Source organism: Pezoporus wallicus, unplaced genomic scaffold (genome assembly GCF_028554395.1).
Source record: "Pezoporus wallicus isolate ANWC-B61680 ecotype Strahan unplaced genomic scaffold, APGP_CSIRO_Pwel_v1 contig_6217, whole genome shotgun sequence".
Classification (NCBI taxonomy): domain Eukaryota; kingdom Metazoa; phylum Chordata; class Aves; order Psittaciformes; family Psittacidae; genus Pezoporus; species Pezoporus wallicus.
In genome coordinates this window covers 1-19,402 of record NW_026637336.1, presented here as the reverse complement: position 1 = coordinate 19,402, position 19,402 = coordinate 1, and the positions used below count along the sequence as shown (strand labels likewise).

The following is a 19,402-nucleotide window of genomic DNA, read 5'->3' as shown; positions in this document are numbered from 1 at the left end:
TTAGATTTGGCATATAGAGCTTATCTTCATTGTAGTCATCGTATGCTTCATCTGTAGGCACCACATTTTAGCAAGAAAAGTTGAGAATGGGACAAGGTCTGCAAGTTGAAGTCTAGGTCCATGAAATGAGCTAGGAAAAGGAAAAAAAAAGAAGGAAAAATAAAAGCTTTGCCCATGGGACACATGCTGGAAGTGCAGCTCCTTACTTGCATGCAGCAAGGAGGCGAGCTGAGGTTGCTAACGAACACCACTTGCATCGAGGCCAGTGCAGTGTGTATAATACAGTGGTCCTGTCCGTACATCCCCTCCCATGCTGGGTGACAGAAGAGCAGCCACTGGCCACAGGGACTGGCCACATCCCTTTCACACTCACATAAGGCCCATAGCAAAGTCCTCGTGATGCACACCACAACCTGCCTGAGCTGATCCGCATCCTGCTTCCACCGGAGACAAGAGATGGAGCTCAGGGATTGCAGCTGGAGAGCAAGACTCAATGAAATCTGCTGAATGGCATCTTCATCTAGTCCCAAAGGGTTGTTTCTTTGCATGTAAGCGACACAAAGCCTGAGTGAGCAGGAGCCAAACACAGCCCCTCTGGAATGAGGCTCCAACACTTCCCACACCAGTTCCTCTGCAGAGCACTGGGGCCAAGGGAAAGCAGCATGAGGAGGGACCTTCACACCCAGCAGTGGTGGCACACAGGGTGCTCCATCACTGCTTATGACTTCACGCAATGAAAAAAGCTGCTTTTTCCATGTATCAGAGAAAAGAATGAAACCAAACATCACATCAGGCACCTCACCTCAGCCTAAAGAGGAAAGTTCCCGCGACCATAGTACAGGTAGAATTAAAAAGAACATGCCAATTTAAAACCCAAAGAAAACGTAAAAGGAAATCCAAGTTCCTGCATTCCTTTCATTTTCAAACCGGCTTCTTTTTTTTCTTAGTGCAAATAACTCAAGATGCAGTTTGATAAGCCTGCAGGATTACAGGCACAGCCCATGTCCCCCGGGATCATCCAAGGGCTGCACTGTCACTCAGGCCTTTAAAGTGTTGAAGCAACTGCACAGTGCAGCAATGTAAGCACAACCACATGAGCCCGGGCAAAATGGCTCAGCACAGCCCAACTTCCAACATCCACGACAGCTTCCTTCCATCACAAACAGCCACAGCACGAGGGAAAAGGATCTTTTCTTCCCCCTCCATCAGGGATTAACCCACCAGCAAACAGTCTGCGGAAGGATGCTCAGGCGCTTCCTGAGCATCAAGCGCTTCTCCATATGGACACCATCACTGCAGATGGACCACAGGCTGCTTCCAGCCATTCCCAGAGGAGGGATGTATGTGACTGAGCACTATGCACTGTCGGTGAAGATTCCTCCTGGATTTTCAAGTATTTCTGCCATGTGCATCTGGCAACCCACAGTTGGGAGGGGGCAGCCCTGGCACCAGGCGGGATGCTCACAGGGCTGCATCTGCAGGATGCTGCATCTGCAGGAGCAGGCTCTTCCCGTGCCTTTGGGGAGCCCAAAGGGCTGTTATGGGGTTTAAGTCTGTGCTACTTCTTTGGTCAGGCAGAGCAAGAGACTTCAGCAGCTCTCTGCTTGGACAGATCTGCAATGGGCAGAGGAAGCCCCCGTATGAAATGGGGCTGGCGTTGCTCCCTTGCACTTCAATTCCTGCTGTTTTGGATGAATTCCTAAAGATGCTTTCTCAGCCTCCAATGATGTAGAATTTGGTAGGTTTAATTTCTGGGGGTGTGGGGATGCCGCAAGACCAAAGACAAACGGGTACCGTGGGGCCAGTGCCCTGGCTACTGCTCTATCAGCGTGGCCACTTACTGTTCTTGGTGAGACTAAAGAGAACTGTAAGGTTAAAACCATGGTTTTTCCTACAGCGTGACAAGATGCAGTGTCTGCATGGAGCACTTCAAAGTATCCTGAGAGGATATCTTTCTGCCAGATTAGTAACAGCATCTTCGTTCTTCACGTAACCATTCTCTATACGTTTGTACGAGACTAACATAGGCAGATCAAAGGGGTCAGTCTGCAAAAATCAGAAGGAAAACACACGTGTATTGCAATTGCCACATTCCCAAAACTCCCAAACCTTTTCCTGGGTTATTTTTAGAGGAAAATACTTCACATTTCATAGGAGAAGAAGAAAGATCAGCCCGTGGTAAAAGTGCCAAATGTCATTCACAGGTAACAGGAGAGCAAAACGCTGCATAAAGTCCAAAAGTGGTGCCGACCTCCCTTTCTGCCCCAGCCCAGCCGCCTCCAGCACCAGTACATGGCAGTGGAGAGCACCACCTAACGTCTGTGGGGAGGGATCACGGCTCAGGATCCATGCCAGATGCATTGGAGGCATTGCAAGCCTGGCTCTCCGTGCCAGCCCGCTTACACTGCTCGCTTCTGAAGTGGCTGCAGGAGAGCTTTGCCCCAAACCTGCAGTTTTAGGCTTGCAGCTACATAATATTCCACCTAAAAAGTGTGAATTCAATCAGGCACTTTTACTGTTTTACCCTGCTACCAGCTTACTACGACATTTCAAATCAGCTTGTACCAGGATGCTCTCTGTGTGCGTATGTACATACAGACACTGAGGCATACGCTGACATAGACAAGTACATGTGTTTAGTATCAATCTATGCAGATGAATTAAAACGTACTTATTTCTATCCGACAGAGCATGCACCCTAGAAAAAGGAGGTTTGATACCATTCAGATGCAATATTGGAATCATTTTAATAGCTGACACTTGAATGCTTCACTGTAAATACACCAGTGTTAGCTTTTATTACCAGACAGCAGGATTCCCCGGCTGCATTCTCACATTAAATTATCTGTTAACATCAGACTAAAATATGAGTTCTATTGAGAGCTTTATTTACATACTGCAAAACATTTCAGTGTGAGAGGATCTGTGCACGTCCAGGATGCTGCAGAGGCTGGACAGCACAACATCCCCACATTAAAATGCATCCCAAGCATTGCATCTCCCTTCCACAAGGACAGCTGCCCCACACCGACAGTCAAGAGGATTACAAGAACCACAGTTTAATTGATCTGGGGAGGTTACAGTTGGTTAATCGATGCCTTTGAAAACCATCCCAACTCCTTTGGATAGGGTACCTGTTACAACACATTAGACTCATCTGAGAATGTTCTGAAAAGAAGTGGTCTGACAGAAGGTCTGGCCGACACTGAATCAGGTGCCTTCCTGCTGCTCTGCAACAGCGAGGCAAAGAGACTTATAGAACATGCAACACACACCCCTGCCTAATGGTCAAACTATACAAGACACACACCATTTGACAGCTAAGTCACATCCTAAGGGATGGAGCAATACACACACTCTAAATACCATGGTTATTAATACTGGATGGGTTCTGCAGTGCAGGAGGCACAGAGGATATTCAGAAAGTAGCCCTGAAATGGTCACCTTTGGGTGAGGTTTATGTTACAAGCGCTTTTGAGGGAGGAGGAAACCATCCATGATCTTCACATAACTGGTATCTTAAAACAGGGAGCAATACTGGAGGTCTGCAGTGAAACCAAATGCTTGAGACATGGACTCAAGGCACTGTGCTGTGGGGTAGCCCCACCATCCCCATGGTCAGCAAGTCAGAGACCATCCCTTGTTGTAAGGGTTGAGTATAGCAGCTTATTCACTTGGACAAACAGTAGCACTGACAAGTGGTACCTCTGCTCCTGGAGCCAGGCTGAGAGAGCTGGGCTGGGTCAGCCTGGAGAAGGCTCCTTAAGGGGACACCTTAGGGCAGCTCTAGTGCCTAAAGGGGTGACAGGAAACCTGAAGCAAGCTGCTCTAGTGGAAGGTGTCCCTGCCCATGGCAGGGGTTGGAGCTGGATGAGCTTTAAGGTCCCTTCCAACACAAACCAGGCTGGGGTTCTGTGATGCATGGAGCAAGATGGGCACTTGGGGACCTCCTCCTACATCAAACAATGCTGAGCTGTTTGCCAAATCCTCCAGAGGACCATCAATGTCGAATCCACCTTGTCCAACACTTTAGAGTAGTTTGCATCTAGTCCACTAACACACAAAACTACAGCCGGGGAGAGTGAATCAGCATTGGCTGCATCCACCCTACTTGGACATCCTGAGCACGACCAGCTCATCCACCTGAGGTGCAGCTGGAGACTGAAGGGGAAGAGACAGCCTAAGTATTAAAGCAAAAGATCTAAATTAAAGCAAAAGGAGAAGGGAAAGCAAGGTTTTGCTGGGTGAGCAAATCTAAACATAGGTTTCCAGGAGTTAGGCGTTAGGAAAAAAAGCAGTAGAGCAAGCAACACATAGTGACTCAGAAAGGAAATCACCTTATTCACTCCAAGAAAAGCTGTGATTGCTGGAAGTTTGAGAAAGCATGAAGATAGTGGATGTTCCTGAGGAAGGAAGGCGCTTCGTTACCTGGTTCACAACAGCACAAAAGACAGAAAATTGCAGTACAAGAAAGGCAGAAACCGAGGCAAACACAAATGCAGTAAAACAGGATAAAGAAAGGAAAACAAAAGGAAAACGTGTTTCCACACAGGAAGTGTAATAAAGACTGAGCAGAGCCAATGCGCTGTTATAGGGAACTTGGGGTGGATCCCTGTCCTATTGACTTAAGGGCAAATACCCATTGACCTGCCTTCAACTCTATCCTCCCATTCCAAAGGGGACCCTCAGCTGCCAACCTGGGGGTTCAGGCACCTAAATAACACCCCTCATCCTGTTTGTCCTTTAATTCTCCCCATGGGAAACCGATCCCCAATATTAATGTTAGCATATTCATAAAGGCTCTTGATTTGAAACCATCTAACCTGGTCTTAGATGCCTTTACAAATGAAGGGACTGACTTTGGTGCCTGACTGCTGACACAGACATCTAGAGCTCGTATCTGCTGCAGGCATCTTCCAAAGCTCAAACTGTACATTTAAATACAGCTCAGCCCGTGCTTAGTTTGGAATGCACATATGAAGAGACCTCTCTGGTTGACACGTACTTTGCTTTGCTAAATCATTTCACAAGAGCCTTTTTTAACACATCTAAAGGACTCCTGAAAGCAAGCATTGCTCAAGGGAATGGATCCCCTGGCCAAGTGCTGAAGGCTGCTCCTCCTCCTCCTCTTAGGGGAGTTGAGGCTGGGCTCAGAAACCCCCGGGTCACCCTTCCAGGTCACCCTCCTCAACTCACTCCCAGCCTATTCAATGGGGGTGTCAAGCTGGAAACTACTAAATCATATTTAATGGGAGGAAATTACACGGAGCCTCAAAGAATTCAACCACACTTCTTCAGCCATCTCTATCGCTTTCAACTTGAATGGTTTGAGGGGGTTTTTGTCTTGCAGATACACATCTCAATCCACTGACACTGGGCCAAACTTGTACTTGGAATGTTATGGGAGAGGAAAACATTTACTACTTCATTGAGGCTTTTTAAATTGAGATTATTATCAGGCTGAGATGGCTGAGAGCTGGGCTGGGTCAGCCTGGACAAGAGAAGGCTCCTGAAAGGGAGACCTTAGAGCAGCTCCAGTGCCCAAAGGGGCTGCAGGAAACCTGGAGAGGGGCTTTGGACAAGGGATGTAGGGACAGGCCAAGGGGAATGGCTTTAACCTGCCAGAGGGGAGACTGAGATGAGCTCTTAGGCAGAAGCTCTTCCCTGTGAGGGTGCTGAGGCGCTGGCACAGGGTGCCCAGAGAAGCTGTGGCTGCCCCATCCCTGGCAGTGTTCAAGGGCAGGTTGGACACAGGGGCTTGGAGCAAGCTGCTCTAGTGGAAGGGGTCCCTGCCCGTGGCAGGGGTTGGAGCTGGAGCACCTTTGAGGTCCCTTCCAACCCAAATCAGTCTCCTTCTATTATCATTTATAATAAGGACCCAAGATAACAAGTTATCCCAGGTGAGGAAATTGCACTGAAACCTCGCAGCATACAAGAGTTTCAACGGGAGAAGCCTATTTCAAACCTCAGTGTTTGGAAGGTCATCCTATGGTCTCCTGGGACATGGCCACCCATGCTGGGCACCACAGTGCTGGTCTGCGTTACCTTCCAGGAACCACCAAAGCATCTGCTGGGTGTCAGCACAGGGGTTATCCCACACTAACAGCACCGGCCCCTGTCCCTTCTCCTTGCCCTAGCACTGCCTAAGGACATGAAACCCAATGGCAAGGCACCACGTTCTAACCCAAGGCAGGACTTGCTGCTGCTGCTGCTGCAGGGAAAGAAGGGCTGCAGGAGGGAGGGCAGGCACAGGGAGCAGCGGGGGGCATGGCTGGGGTGACAGTGCAGTGCTGCAGGGATGCTGAGCACCACTGGGCAAGCAGAGAGCAAGGGAAGGACTCAGCAGGGTGCGAGTACTGAGCCCGGCACTGCTGGCATTCACCATCTGCAGGAGTGGCAAAAACAACTTGCAGGAGATGGCTTCCACTGCTAAATCGAGCCCTCCTCCTCCTCTATAGCAGCAGAGGAGAGCTGTTAAGGAACCAGACCGCTTTGAAGGAGACCTTCTCACTGCAGGCTAGCACAGTACAAACCCTTGGTTATTAAGGGGAGTGGGCAGACATGACAAGACCTTACCCTGATCTCCCTGCCCCAACACCCGAGGACAGACTCAAGGGGAACACCATGGGTGTGCTTTCTGACATGAATTTCTGCAGGACACAATACGAGGGGTTTGCTGATCAGCTCAGGTTCGAAAGGGACATCGCATTTCACAAGAGATAGCAGTTTCCATCCAGTGAAGGCAGCCAAGGAAAGTGAGTCTCTCCTCACTACAGACAAGGCAGTATTTTTAGATGAGCTTCCTGACATTTCTGGCATGTGAAAGAGTGAGATGAGACTCTAGAAAGCCTTCCTCGAGGTGCGAGTGGCGCACGGCGCTGCTACAGGTTCAGCTGGTGCTGAAGCCTAAAAATACAGCGCAATAAATGCATCCCCTTGCTCCTTACCTGATGGCTCTTCTCTTTCATACTTTTGAAAACTATTAGAAGAATCTCTGGGAAGAGGCTGATAAAGATCAGGAGGATTATTGCCAGCCACGTGGAAACTGAAGTCAGCATGTGGGCAAATACAAAATACATTCTTTGCTGCTTCAAGAAAGGCCTGAAAGAGAAAGGATACAAATACATTGGGGTTAACACAAGCTCCCCACGAAGGTCAGAATCACAGCAGGCTCAGATCACACTATCAGCAGTAACACCTCCCTTTCAGATGGGGATGGGTACAGCGCAGACACACACTGCCCATCCGCTACCAGCGCATCTCCTGCCTTCAGCTGCACTAGTGCTGGAGGTCCTGTCACCTTACATGATGCGTTCTGCATCTTCCACATCTGTTTTGTTCCAGGGTGTGGAGGGGTTTGAATTTTGCTGCTATCACTGAAAGAGAAATTATTCCCCTTGTCAAAAACCAAATCATTTCATTTCAACTTTGGGCTTTGCTATAGCTTCTGGTTTGCTTTTGATAGAGGGAATCCAGAGACTCTTGGTACCCCCCCACAGGTTATTTGTTGTTTCTTCCCTCCCTTGATGATGGGGGGGAACTGGCAGATGCTTATGAAAAATGTCTCATAAATAACACAAAGTGCATTAACTCCAAAATACGGAGCTATGAGAGTTAAACACACCAGTGGAACACTCACACATTGCAACACAGAAGCCTGGTTAGACCTCAGGTCTCCATCTGTTGGTTGGGAACGATGAAGAGTTAAACAAAGCCTGTGACCCTCAATTGAACTGTTTAAATCAATTGCCCATCTTTATTAGGAGGCTGCTGGATCAGGGATTGAGTCAACAACCCATGGGATTAGCCCACGGGAAAGCAAAGGTGTAAAATGGGAGATGCTCTCTGCTGTGAATGTCAACATGAACGTCTAATCCCAGCATGGAAAACTGGAAGTTAATAGTACTTGCAATGTACATTTGCTTTCCTGCTTTTGCGAGACATGAAGACTAAAATCCTGGTTGCATTCAAATCCATGAGAATTCCTTCTCCTCATCAGATCCAGGATTTCAGCAGCAGGATCTGTGTTTTTATCCTGCTTATTTTCTCCCTCTTAAGCTGCCCCAGAGTGCTGGGTCCTCTTGCTCTGCATCTGCCTCATCTGCTCCTTCCCTTTTGTATCTCCCATCAGTTCTTCCTTTCGTTCCCATCTACATGCACAAACAGATCCTGAAATATTTATCCCAAAACCTCCAAATGAAGGACAAGGGCCTCAGCACCAGAAATGACCTCAAAGGCAGAAAAGCAAACCACCTCTTGCCAAAGCCAAGCACTTCAATGACAACGAGGACTTTATCTGCTTTCAGGCTGACAGACCTCCTCCAGCACATCTCATCATGCAACAGCCCTCCTCCAGCACCAGCCTTCAGTGTGAATTGGATGGAGATACCAGCCCTTCCCTTCCCAGTAGAGAAGGGAGCATGGCTGCGCACACCCTGACATCCATAAATCACTGGATAACCCAAATGAGGGGATGCTGCAGCCATGCCTCTCACAAAGCCAGTGCTGGGCATTCCCCTAGGAAAGCACCAGGGAAAGAAGAACAGATACTTGCCAAATGACTCCTCCCCAGAAGAATGAGAAAAACACATAGAAGGCAAGGGAGCCCCAGATCACAAAGTGGTTCATCCACGTCCAGAATCGGGTATCTAGTGCTAGCTGTGTGAGTATCAAAGAGAGACAGAGAACAGGCATTACATGCAGAGCACACCTCATTGTATTTATGTGACATCTCAGACTGGTTTCACATTAAGGTTGAAGGTTCTCCAAAGAGCTACCTCTGTACACATGCACCAGGGAACACAGAATCATAGCACCAAGGGACCTTAAAGCTGATCCAGCTCCAACCCCTGCCACGGGCAGGGACACCTTCCACTAGAGCAGCTTGCTCCAAGCCCCTGTGTCCAACCTGCCCTTGAACACTGCCAGGGATGGGGCAGCCACAGCTTCTCTGGGCACCCTGTGCCAGCGCCTCAGCACCCTCATAGGGAACAGCTTCTGCCTAAGAGCTCATCTCAGTCTCCCCTGTTATTAGTGCAGGCATTTTCAATACAGATTGGCACAACATCAACAGGGAACCAGTGAGGTTCTAACTCTAACTGACACTTTTTAATAGGATAAATCTGATACAAGCTCTGCTGTGACAGGGAAGAGATGTCTAAAGGTTACAGGGTCTGTAATTGCCTCCTGCCACCACCTGCTGTCCGGAACCAAGCATAAAAGACTTTTTGTAAGGTCTTATGCAAACTGTTCCTTCTGGAATGCTCTGGGAAACAAAGCAGATTTGCTGCTGTTATCTGACAGATGTGCTTCTGTGATCCTTCTGGTGCTTGTTTAAGCCATGTCTGAAACAAGGTGGACAAACACAAGGTCTCTATTGCTGCTCTCTTGCTTGAACCGAATGCCAAGGTGTAAAAGTGTGGGGAGAAATCAACCACAACCAACTGAAGCTCTCAAAAGAGGCCAAATAATGGGATAATAGTTTAACTAAGACATAAATACTTTAGACTAGTACAGCCCAGGAATACAGACCACAGGCTACACAAATGGTCAGTGAGGAAGTTCTTCCTCTATGGAAGAGAAGATTTAAGCGGTGGGAAGTCCTAGAAACTCCATCTTCAACACATTTACTGCATGATCTGACAGCACATCCACATGCATTGGGAAATTACTCCAAGTGCCTGCAGAAGGAAGGCAGATCCTCACCTTCAGCGTGACGGTGAACACCAGCACAGTGAAAACAATCGTCCCAAAGGTCCAATTCCCAAAAACCTGGAAAACACGTTACATTGCCACAGGTGTCTGCGTCCATCTCCTTGGAGAGGCACAGCAACAACGATGAGGACAGGGGTGCAAGCAGGGGCCGGATGGGAAGGATGGGATGGAGCAACTACTACAGGGTGTTGATGCTCAGAGAGGAGATTGCTACCCACTACTCTACCCTGTGCCATGCAGTGCCACACAGACGGAGGACCCAGAGCTGGGATGGTGACAGGTACAACCTCCTACTAACAGCAATGTCAATACAAGTCATTGGACCACCTGTATGCCATGATTTCTTGGTAATTTACTCAGTTTCTGCTTTCTTGCAACACCTCTGCTCATCGTCTCAGTTTGCAGAAGGCACCAGTGTGTATTCTGCCATCTGGTTTGGGTTGCAGGTAACTAGTGACTATGCACAACAGAGAAAAGCAGATACTGTCTATGAGCCCAAATGATGGCAATGAATGGGAGGGATGCTTACCAAAGGCTGTCAAGACCTGAATGCATACATCAAAACAGAAAGTGAAATGTAAAAGCTTCCACACAATGCAACAAAAATTAAAGTCAATAGGAGCAAAAAAGGAGTCAGTCAAACAGACATGGATACCATGAACAATTGCTGGTAGCAGTTCTCACAGGCAGAAGTGTCAACAGAACAGGACATAACCACACAGCTTCTTTTAGTGCCACACAGACTTGACCTCTGAAGGCATTTGCAGAACAAATCAGTGCTTCATGTTCTACTAAATACAACCTGAATGGCTATAAATACAGAAAAGCACTGAATCTACAATACGGGGGCTTGACTACATGTAGCTGGGGCTATAAATGTTGGCACTGATGCAACATATGCAGACACATAAATTTCATCAGCTTTTTTCCAAGTGTTTGCTGCTAAAAAAGCCTAAGGTATTCTCCAGAGCCAGAAGTGATGGTGGAAGGAGGCTTCCCATCGATGGAGATGGGATAACACACTGCATACCCCCGTGGGGAAAGGGTCCTGAGACAGCCCAGGCCACCACGTCTGCACCAGGGCTTAGCTGTGTACTCAGTGAACCAGCAGAATTAAAAGAAAGAAAGAAAAAAGGGAAAAGAAGAGAAATCCAATTTCTTTTTTAACCTGCTTCTGCCCTGGGCCATTGCCTGGCATCACACGGAACCACGGAATAGGCTGTGCAAAGCTCGCTGGGCTGGAATAAAGCTGTGTGTGAGACTTAGTTCTTTTACCTAGCGAGTTTAACCAGCTCGGCCCTGTTTCCATGGCGATTTGGGAAACGTTTCATCTCAAGCATTTGCTGCAGAATCACACCATAAGCAAGGCTACGCCATCGGACAAGACTCGAGACACCGCACAGATTAAGCGTGTAGCTATTCCCCGCCAGGCGTAGAGAGAGGCAGGGCACAGAAGCAGCAGTCATCACTCTCCCCCTTTGGGTGTGTTTTGGTGGCATTACCTTTCCATTATCTTCCAACGATGAGTTCTGGAAAAGAAAATAAACCCCAAAGAAAAACACGAGTCCTTCAAAGGCGCCCAGAAAGGTCCAGTACAGGAACGGCCTCCACTGCAGCATGGCGTTATCAGAAACCTTCCTGCCAAAAGAGGGAGCAATGAGAACATCACCATCACGTTCAGGATGTGCTGTAAAGCCCTTTGCAGCCAGGAGATCAGCTTTGGAGCAAGCCCTTGCTGTAGGGGACAAGGAGGTGAAACACAAATACCTGCCACAGATGTCTGCTATAAGCAGCTGCTGGTCATGAGTGACCGTATGAGGTTCAGCATATTTTCTCCTTATCAAAACAAAACCCAGCCCAAAGGGAACAGCTCTTACACCACCCTGAGCCTCTCCCACACCCCCTGCACCAAGCACACTGTCTGATATCAACTGCTCAATTCCAAAACCAGAGCAGCCACATGGCATGTAGTGAATGCGTTGTGTGCTCCCCTCTTCTTGCTGAATGCACCAGCTCCCTGGTTGAGAAAAGCTCTGCAAAGCCCATTCCTGGAAGCGGTGTCTGTCTGAAAATAACCTCCCGAATCGTTTGGAGGGTGTTTTTAACACGGGGGCTGCAGCAGGAGGCTTAGAATGTTGGATGGATGAGATCTGGCACAGAGGCAGCAGCAAAGGGATGCACGATGGGCAGAGCTGTGCATGGACCACGCGCAGAGCCCAGGGAGCGGGGGGCAGCTATAAGGGCAGGAGGGAGTCAAAGTTTCCTGCATCTTTATCTTTTCAGATTACTTTCTTTAAAATCTGAAGATTGATGGGGGAGAAAAGCACCAAAAATCCCCATTTTTTCTCATTTTAACCCTTAACTGTTAAAGCAATACATGGATTCCCAGCAAGATGCACCTTGCAAACAGGTGTGGTGCTGGGCTCCTAAAACTGCAGTTTCTAAACCAATCCCCTATTGAATCCTGTGCATGATGATGCAGCAACAGGGCTCTAGCATACCACAATCTGGGCATGAGTAAAGAGCATGGATAAAGCAGACTGTAAGCGGGGCTTTTTTATTGCAAAGAGGGAAAAGACGTCCCTCTGTGAGCTCTGTTTTGCATCCACACTGAAGTCCTGCGGTGCTCATCGTAAACAGGCTTTTACAGCCCCTCAGACTAGAGATCTGCAGTGCAGCAGCTCAGCACCGCACACAGCAGCAGTCCTGCATTCAGCAGCACATACATAGGCATGACTATTCAACCTGCAGCTACCTGCCTGCACAATTCATGCTTTCCCTCAATGAACAGAGCCCAGAGATCAGTCACCAGCCCAATGCACGGGGCTGTTGTTATTGGTCTATGTCACACAATATTCAATTACCTATTTAAAGGTACAAGAGGTGGCATTTTGCCATACCAGTGGAGGAACACGGCGGTCTAATCAATCACAGATCTGAGCACTCACTTCAAAAGCACCCAAGTCCTTTCCTACCCTCACAGTGCTTGTTGCATTCGGAGTTTTCCGTACCTAAAGTAACATTCACACACCTTTAGGCTGTGTGATGTCTGATTCCCCACCCTGACCCTGCAAAGGCATCACTCTTGGCTTGAGCACGGTCCTGCCACACACAGCTCCTCCATGCTGAAGAGCATCTTATGATGGTGACAGGGCTTGCACAGGGCAGTGGCCAAAGCAGTCCCAACCTGTGCTTGCTGCCCATCAAGGGAATTAGCAACAGGAACGCATGAACAGGGTCCTCCCCCCAAAAACATCTTCCGTAGTCCTTCCTGAAGGGCTGCACCCAACTGTGAGTACATGGGCAAGGGTGGGAGGAAGATGGGAAGCATCTCTGTTTCCATGGGAGGCTGGATCCTCTCCCCACTGCAACCAAGGAAGGGGAGAAAGCAACCAGCAAAGCAGAGGGAGGCATCTCCTCTTAAACTGCCTTTTTCCTGGGCAATGCAGCAGGAAACTCTGAGTGTGTGGATCAAAGAGCAGAATTCCCTGGTAACAGGCCCTGAGTATTTGGCCTTTGGAGGGGAGGCCTGGGGGATGATATCCATTCAGACAAGCTGAGAAACTACCTGCCTGAGCTGGGCTTCAGAAACATTTGTCTTTCTCAAAACAAAAGGACCTTTTTTTCCCCCTGAAAGGCAGATCTTCCCTCCATCCATTACATGCTTTATCATCGGCTTGGCTCACGCTGCCTGGCCCAAAGCTAAGGTGAATGGATTGATTTTTCCTGTGGATGAAGAATTCCACCTAGAGTTCATTTTTCTTACAGAGACACAGCAGTACAATTGGCCAGACCAAATACTGTTCTAGGAATAGGCAGTAAATAGGACATTGCTCAGCTCTAACACAGAGCCAGCAGGGACACAAACAGCCTTTTCTGCAGCTCATGGTGACCCCATTGCCAACACAGGTGCTGACACCTGCTCACGCTCCTGCACCAACACAACTTAAACCATGGTTAACCAAGTTGTGCACAGGCTTACCCAGTCCAGCACTACTTACATATAGAGCTGAGGATCCGAGGTCAGCGTGTCGATGTTGATGTGCTGCTCCAGGAGGCTGTAAGCCAGGATGGGTAGCGATGTGAAGCAGATGTTGTACATGGTAAGATAAGCAGCATCGTACAGTGGCTTGAAAGAGGAAGAAAGGGTCAAATGAGACAGAAGTTCCACTTTAGAAGTCTCCCCACAAAGAGATTCAAAGTTTCAAGCCATTGCCTCTGTATGCACCCTACAGATTCATCCCTTTGTCACAGCCACATGGGATGGTTCCATTTGATAGGGGTCATGCTCCATCCAATGCAAGCTGCATGGTCAGGACCCTGCTCCCATGGCCAGGAAGTTTTGTAACTGGCTGGTCTCATCTCCAGCTCATTCTGCAGAAAACCATGATTCAACAGCCCTTCTCACAGCTTTCCTGTGGCTGCTCTTGTGCTGCTGGTTCTATTAATACACTTGATGTCTCCTGTGACTCTCTAAAGGCTAGACTGGTTTAGAGGAACTACAGCTTCTTCTTTTAAAGAGGGGGGAAAAAAAGGCAAGTTCTTCTGCCAAGAGAAGCAGGGAATTATCTCCTATCATTTACCCTTCCTCACCATTGCTTCAGAGCCCAAACAGACACAAAAGCCCATTAAGCTGACACAAAGGCCAAAGCTCTCGTCTCCAAGCACGTGAACCCGGCTCTCCGCACTGAACTGCCCCTCTGACGCTCGCTTGGGCTAAGCAAGTGATGACACTTGGGATGTCTCTTTTTAAAGGCTGTCATAAAAGAATGAGCTGTTCTGCCTTTTAAGAGACACTTTCAATGCAGGGAAATGCAGCACAGGGGAACAAATCAGGGCTTCTTTGAAAACTGCTTCATTTAAGAGGAGCAGAAGCAGAAAATCGGGTGGTGAGAAACCAGCTAAACCCCTCTCTCATTACTTATTCCTGGGTGGCGGATGGGAAAGGAAAGAAAGCAGATTTCTTTCTTTTCAGCTATGGGTCTCAAACATATTATGCTTTAGATAACAGCATTTAGCAATAAGGTCAGCTCCTACTGCCCTCTAAAGCAAGGTGAGGAAGGGAGAGGGTGCTATAAGCCAAGTCTCTGCTAGGACACCTCATTGCGCCACTTGCTTTGTATCCTGGCTCCACAGACACGTCACTGGAAGTTACCTGCTGTGAGAATCCACAGAAGAACTGGTATAAAAACTGCGGCAGGATGAAGCAGAGGTTCTGGGGAAACAAAGGACAAGCAGTGAGCAGGGAAGTGAGGACTCCTCAGCCTAAATCCAAATCATTGCTCCCATTACCAGCCATTGGTGCCCGACACGACGCTACCAGACAAACCAGGGCACTGTCTTCCACCAAGCACAAAACTAACCCAAGGAGCAGTTAGTATCTGCAGAAGAAAACCATGCTCACATTCCCTTGTAAGCAGTAGTTCCAATTGACAGGCACATGGCAGAGCCATGTCCTGATCCAGGGAAGGAAAACAGAGCTACAGATGACCCTGCTTATTATTTGTTTCTCTTACTGAAGGAATCCATAGCACAAGCAAAGGCATAAACTGCACACACATCCTTACCTTATAGAAGAAATACTGTACAAGGTGTGCAATTCTCACATAGTATAAATGCCCATGTGCTAGTAGCAATTTTCTTAAATGTTTAAACTTTGGCACAGCATAGTCACTGTTTCTGGAAGCCTGACGTCCTTCTTTGCCTTTTATACCTGGAGACAGAAGCATGGCAAGGGGTTAATCCCTAATGGACTGGAATCTGGATTGATGCCACAGGATAGGGTTAATCCCTAATGGAGTGGAATATGGGCTGATGCTGTGGTATAGGGTTAATCCCTAAGGGACTGGAATCTGGACTGATGCTGTGGTATAGGGATAATTCTTATGGGACTGGAATCTGGACTGATGCTGTGGCATAGAGTTAATCCCTAACGTACTGGAATCTGGATTGATGCTGTGGTATAGGGTTAATCCCTAATGTACTGGAATCTAGATTGATGCTGTGGTATAGGGTTAATCCCCAGCGTACTGGAATCTGGTCTGATGCTATGGTATAGGGTAATCCCTAAAGGACTGAAATCTGGTCTGATGCTATGGTATAGGGTAATCCCTAAAGGACTGAAATCTGGGGTGATGCTATGGTATAGGGTAATCCCTAAAGGACTGAAATCTGGGGTGATGCTATGGTATAGGGTAATCCCTAAGGGACTGGAACCTGGGAAGATGCTATGGCAAAGGGTTAATCTGGACAAATGCTACCCACTAGGCTTGTTCACATCACTGTCTCGGGGCATGACATAACACAGTATTTCCCTCTCAGTGCCTCAGGAGAGTAACACACTGACATGCTGCAATCCTCAGCATGGTTTTGGCTCCACACCACTCAGACCTGCCTCTGGAGTTTCTCAAGCTATATTTAGGTTGAGCTGTCTTGAGCTCCTATGGAAGAGTGTGGGGCAGCGTATCTCAGCAAACCCGATAACAGATAAGGAATTGGTTTCCCCAGGGCTTGCCCATATCTCTCCCAGCCTAGTTTATCCACAGCACACGCCTGGTTGTTTCAGATGTACCTGCAGAGCTGAGCTCAAGAAAGGCAGTTTTGTTCTCTCAAAAGCCACATCCAACCCAACTGCCCTGGGACCTCATTCATTAGAGGGCACTGTGGCATTTCCAAAAGCCCCAAATAAAGAGGCTGCTCTTTCCCTTCCATCAACCCTTCTTTACTACAAAGGTCTCCAGTGGTTCAATGTCACACACACAGGGCATACAACAGAACTGAGCATCAGCCCCCAGGAAACACATGTGGGTGCACAGTGGAGTTACTGGCAGCTGTGACCAGCTACCCTAATACAGTCTGGTGTTTTCATTGCACTGCCTGTGCCACGACTGCTGGTAATCACCATCAGTCTGCTGCTTGTGCCTTTATTCTCTGAGCAGCAACCAACCTTTACCACCTTCAAGGTGGCTGTAGCATTTTTGAAGGCCATCTGTAGCTATGACTGATGAAGAGAGTGGTGCTATTAAAGGTGAGCAGTACATGATGATATCCAGCCAACCCTGGCTCCAAAGAAAACAGCAGCAGACTTCCTGCATTTTCCAGTGGGATCAGTGTAGCCATGTGCAACCAGAAACACTGACTGAGCCCCAGGCAACAGCAGACAGCTCTTAGGCATCAGATGGGTGTTATCAGGGGGTCTTACCTATTCCAACATGTGCTTCCAGAATCATACTGACATCGTTTGCACCATCCCCTATGGAGAGCGTTATCGGGCTCCCTTTGGTGTTCTTCACCATCCGCACAATCTAAACCAACAAAGGACAGAGCAGAAACCGAACATTCAGTTAAAAAGCCTCCAGAGCCCCAAAACTGCCCCATTTGCAAGAGCCCCCCAGGACAAACAACTAGACAAAATAACACCAGGTGGGTTCACAGCAATAAACCTCCTTGTTACTTCCTTCTCTGTCACCAGCCAGAGTAAAAGCCAGGATCCAGCTGCACAGGGATGAAGGACTGCATTTAAAAACAACTGCCAGGCAGCAGCATCCCCCCCTTCACTGCTGCCAGTCCCTGCTCTCCCAAAGATGGGAATTCTCATGCGTTTTGAGGGCAGGAAACCCTCCCATGTGGAAGAGGGGCAGAAACACGCTGCTTATCAGGCTTGGATCCCATCCACTGGAGTGAGAAAGTCATGGACTCCACTTGTGGAATTTGGAAAGGAAAAAAAAAAGAGGGGGATTTGCTTAATTCTACTTGGCTTGGGTTTGTGGCTTCCTGCAGGCATATTAAACAAAGGGTTTGAAAGACTGATGTGTTCCCATCACACTCCCAAGTTCAGATGAGGCTTACACATAAGGCTGTAGAAGTCCTAGGTGATCATGATCAGGTCAAGCCCCAGCTGATGGATTAAAGGTGCATCACATCACACAGTGATGTGCTTCAGCCCATTAAAAGCAGCGTGAATACCTGTGCTTTCTGCAAGGGAGCCATCCGGCAGCACAGGACTGCAGCACACTTCAAGCAGATCTGCAGAAAGATGTTCTTGTAATTACTAGAACCAGAGTCCTGAGAAGGGTTCAGTATCAGCGACAGCGTTGAGCCATCTATAATCAGGCCATACTCTTGGGTCAAGGTCCAGCTTCTGGAATGCAAGGAACATGTTTGAAACAAAATCAGATTTGAGGAAGTTAACTGCTTGCCTCATAGAACGGGTTGTGTTGGAAGGGACCTCAAAGCTCATCCAGCTGCAACCCCTGCCACGGGCAGGGACACCTTCCACTAGAGCAGCTTGCTCCAAGCCCCTGTGTCCAACCTGCCCTTGAACACTGCCAGGGATGGGGCAGCCACAGCTTCTCTGGGCACCCTGTTCCAGCGCCTCAGCACCCTCACAGGGAACAGCTTCTGCCTAAGAGCTCAGCTCAGTCTCCCCTCAGGCAGGTTAAAGCCATTCCCCTTGGCCTGTCCCTACATCCCTTGTCCCAAGCCCCTCTCCAGGTTTCTTGCAGCCCCTTTGGGCACTGGAACTGCTCTCAGGTCAGGCTCCATGGACTTCAGAACCTGCAGCTGACACAACTGTTCCTGCAGCCATGTTCCTTCAACTCAAGGCTGCGGTGACAGCTTTCAAAAGGCTGAGCGAACATCACTGAGTGTCCTGGCTTGGGTCTAACGGTTCTGTCTCAAAGAACAGCAGAGGAACCCATCCCCAAAAGGCACAGGAGTGCAGAGCACCACTTTATTTCACGTGCAGGATCAGTGCAGGTGCTGTTTCACTTGTACTTCATCCTGCAGAGCAGCACGGAGCCCTGCTGAAAGCCGAGAGCATCACCCAGCACATGCACAGCCGCGACAGCAGCAGCGCTGCTGAAATCACAGCGGGGTTACTCCACACAAGAGCCTTGGGGCATTTCTGCACAGGGGGAAGGTGCCCAAGGGAGAACCTTCAGGTCTGGGCACTCTGATGCCCAACGCTGCAGCCTTCCCCATCCCGCCTTGGGGACCAGCTCCCCGCGGCAACGGGAGGCAGCACGGCCCCAGCAGCACAGGCCAAAGGCAAATACAGTTGGGGTCACTTCTCAGCTCTAAACAGCTCTCTCCAGGAGAAGACAACGCGGCTTTCGAGCAACTTCTGCTGCCTTCCCCTTCCTGTTGCCAGGAGATGGGCATGGAACCCTCATGGAACCCTCATGGAACCCTCATGGAACACTGATGTCACAGTGATGCTGGAGGACTTGAGGGGCCGCTGGGGCCGCAGCCCTTCAGTCTGCTGAGCAGCAGGACCCAGTCTGGCTGCTCGGGGGACGCGTGGAGCCAAGGGCAGGAACCAAGTGGTTTTGGAGAAGTCTTCAGGGGAAGCATCCTCAGCTTCGGCCATGCCTCGAAGAGGTGACACGGGAGCACCTTGGGCTGCTGCCACCGCACCTCCCACAAAAGAAAACTCCCTTCAGGGTTTGCCTGATGAACCCTGGGCCCTGACCATGCGATTTTGTGTTTCAGAGACCTCTGCACCCGAATCCTTCCCCGTTGCCCTATGGAAGCTCGTCACCTGCTTCCAGTTCCGCTCCATCTGGTGGGGGGACAACGGGAGCTGCGTGGTTATCGCAGATAACCTCTTTGAAAGGGAAGTGCTTGGGAAGAGGGGAGCACGTCGAGGCCTTCAGGCTGAGAGCATGAATGAGTTCCTCGACCGGCT

The 19,402-nt window shown here is 48.9% G+C and overlaps 1 protein-coding gene across 1 annotated transcript; it reads right to left on the bottom strand.

The window, feature by feature from the left end:
- Positions 1-1,694: 1,694 nt before the first annotated feature.
- On the bottom strand, positions 1,695-17,868 carry ATP11C (ATPase phospholipid transporting 11C). The gene is made up of 10 exons (XM_057404853.1): positions 17,680-17,868; positions 16,916-17,018; positions 15,282-15,427; positions 14,870-14,929; positions 13,716-13,843; positions 11,217-11,352; positions 9,706-9,771; positions 8,555-8,658; positions 6,948-7,101; positions 1,695-2,046 (listed from the first exon to the last, which is right to left on the bottom strand). The coding sequence occupies exons 1-10, from the start codon at positions 17,701-17,703 to the stop codon at positions 1,930-1,932; spliced, it is 1,038 nt and encodes a 345-aa protein (XP_057260836.1). The 5' UTR covers positions 17,704-17,868; the 3' UTR covers positions 1,695-1,929.
- Between the last annotated feature and the right edge of the window lie 1,534 nt (positions 17,869-19,402).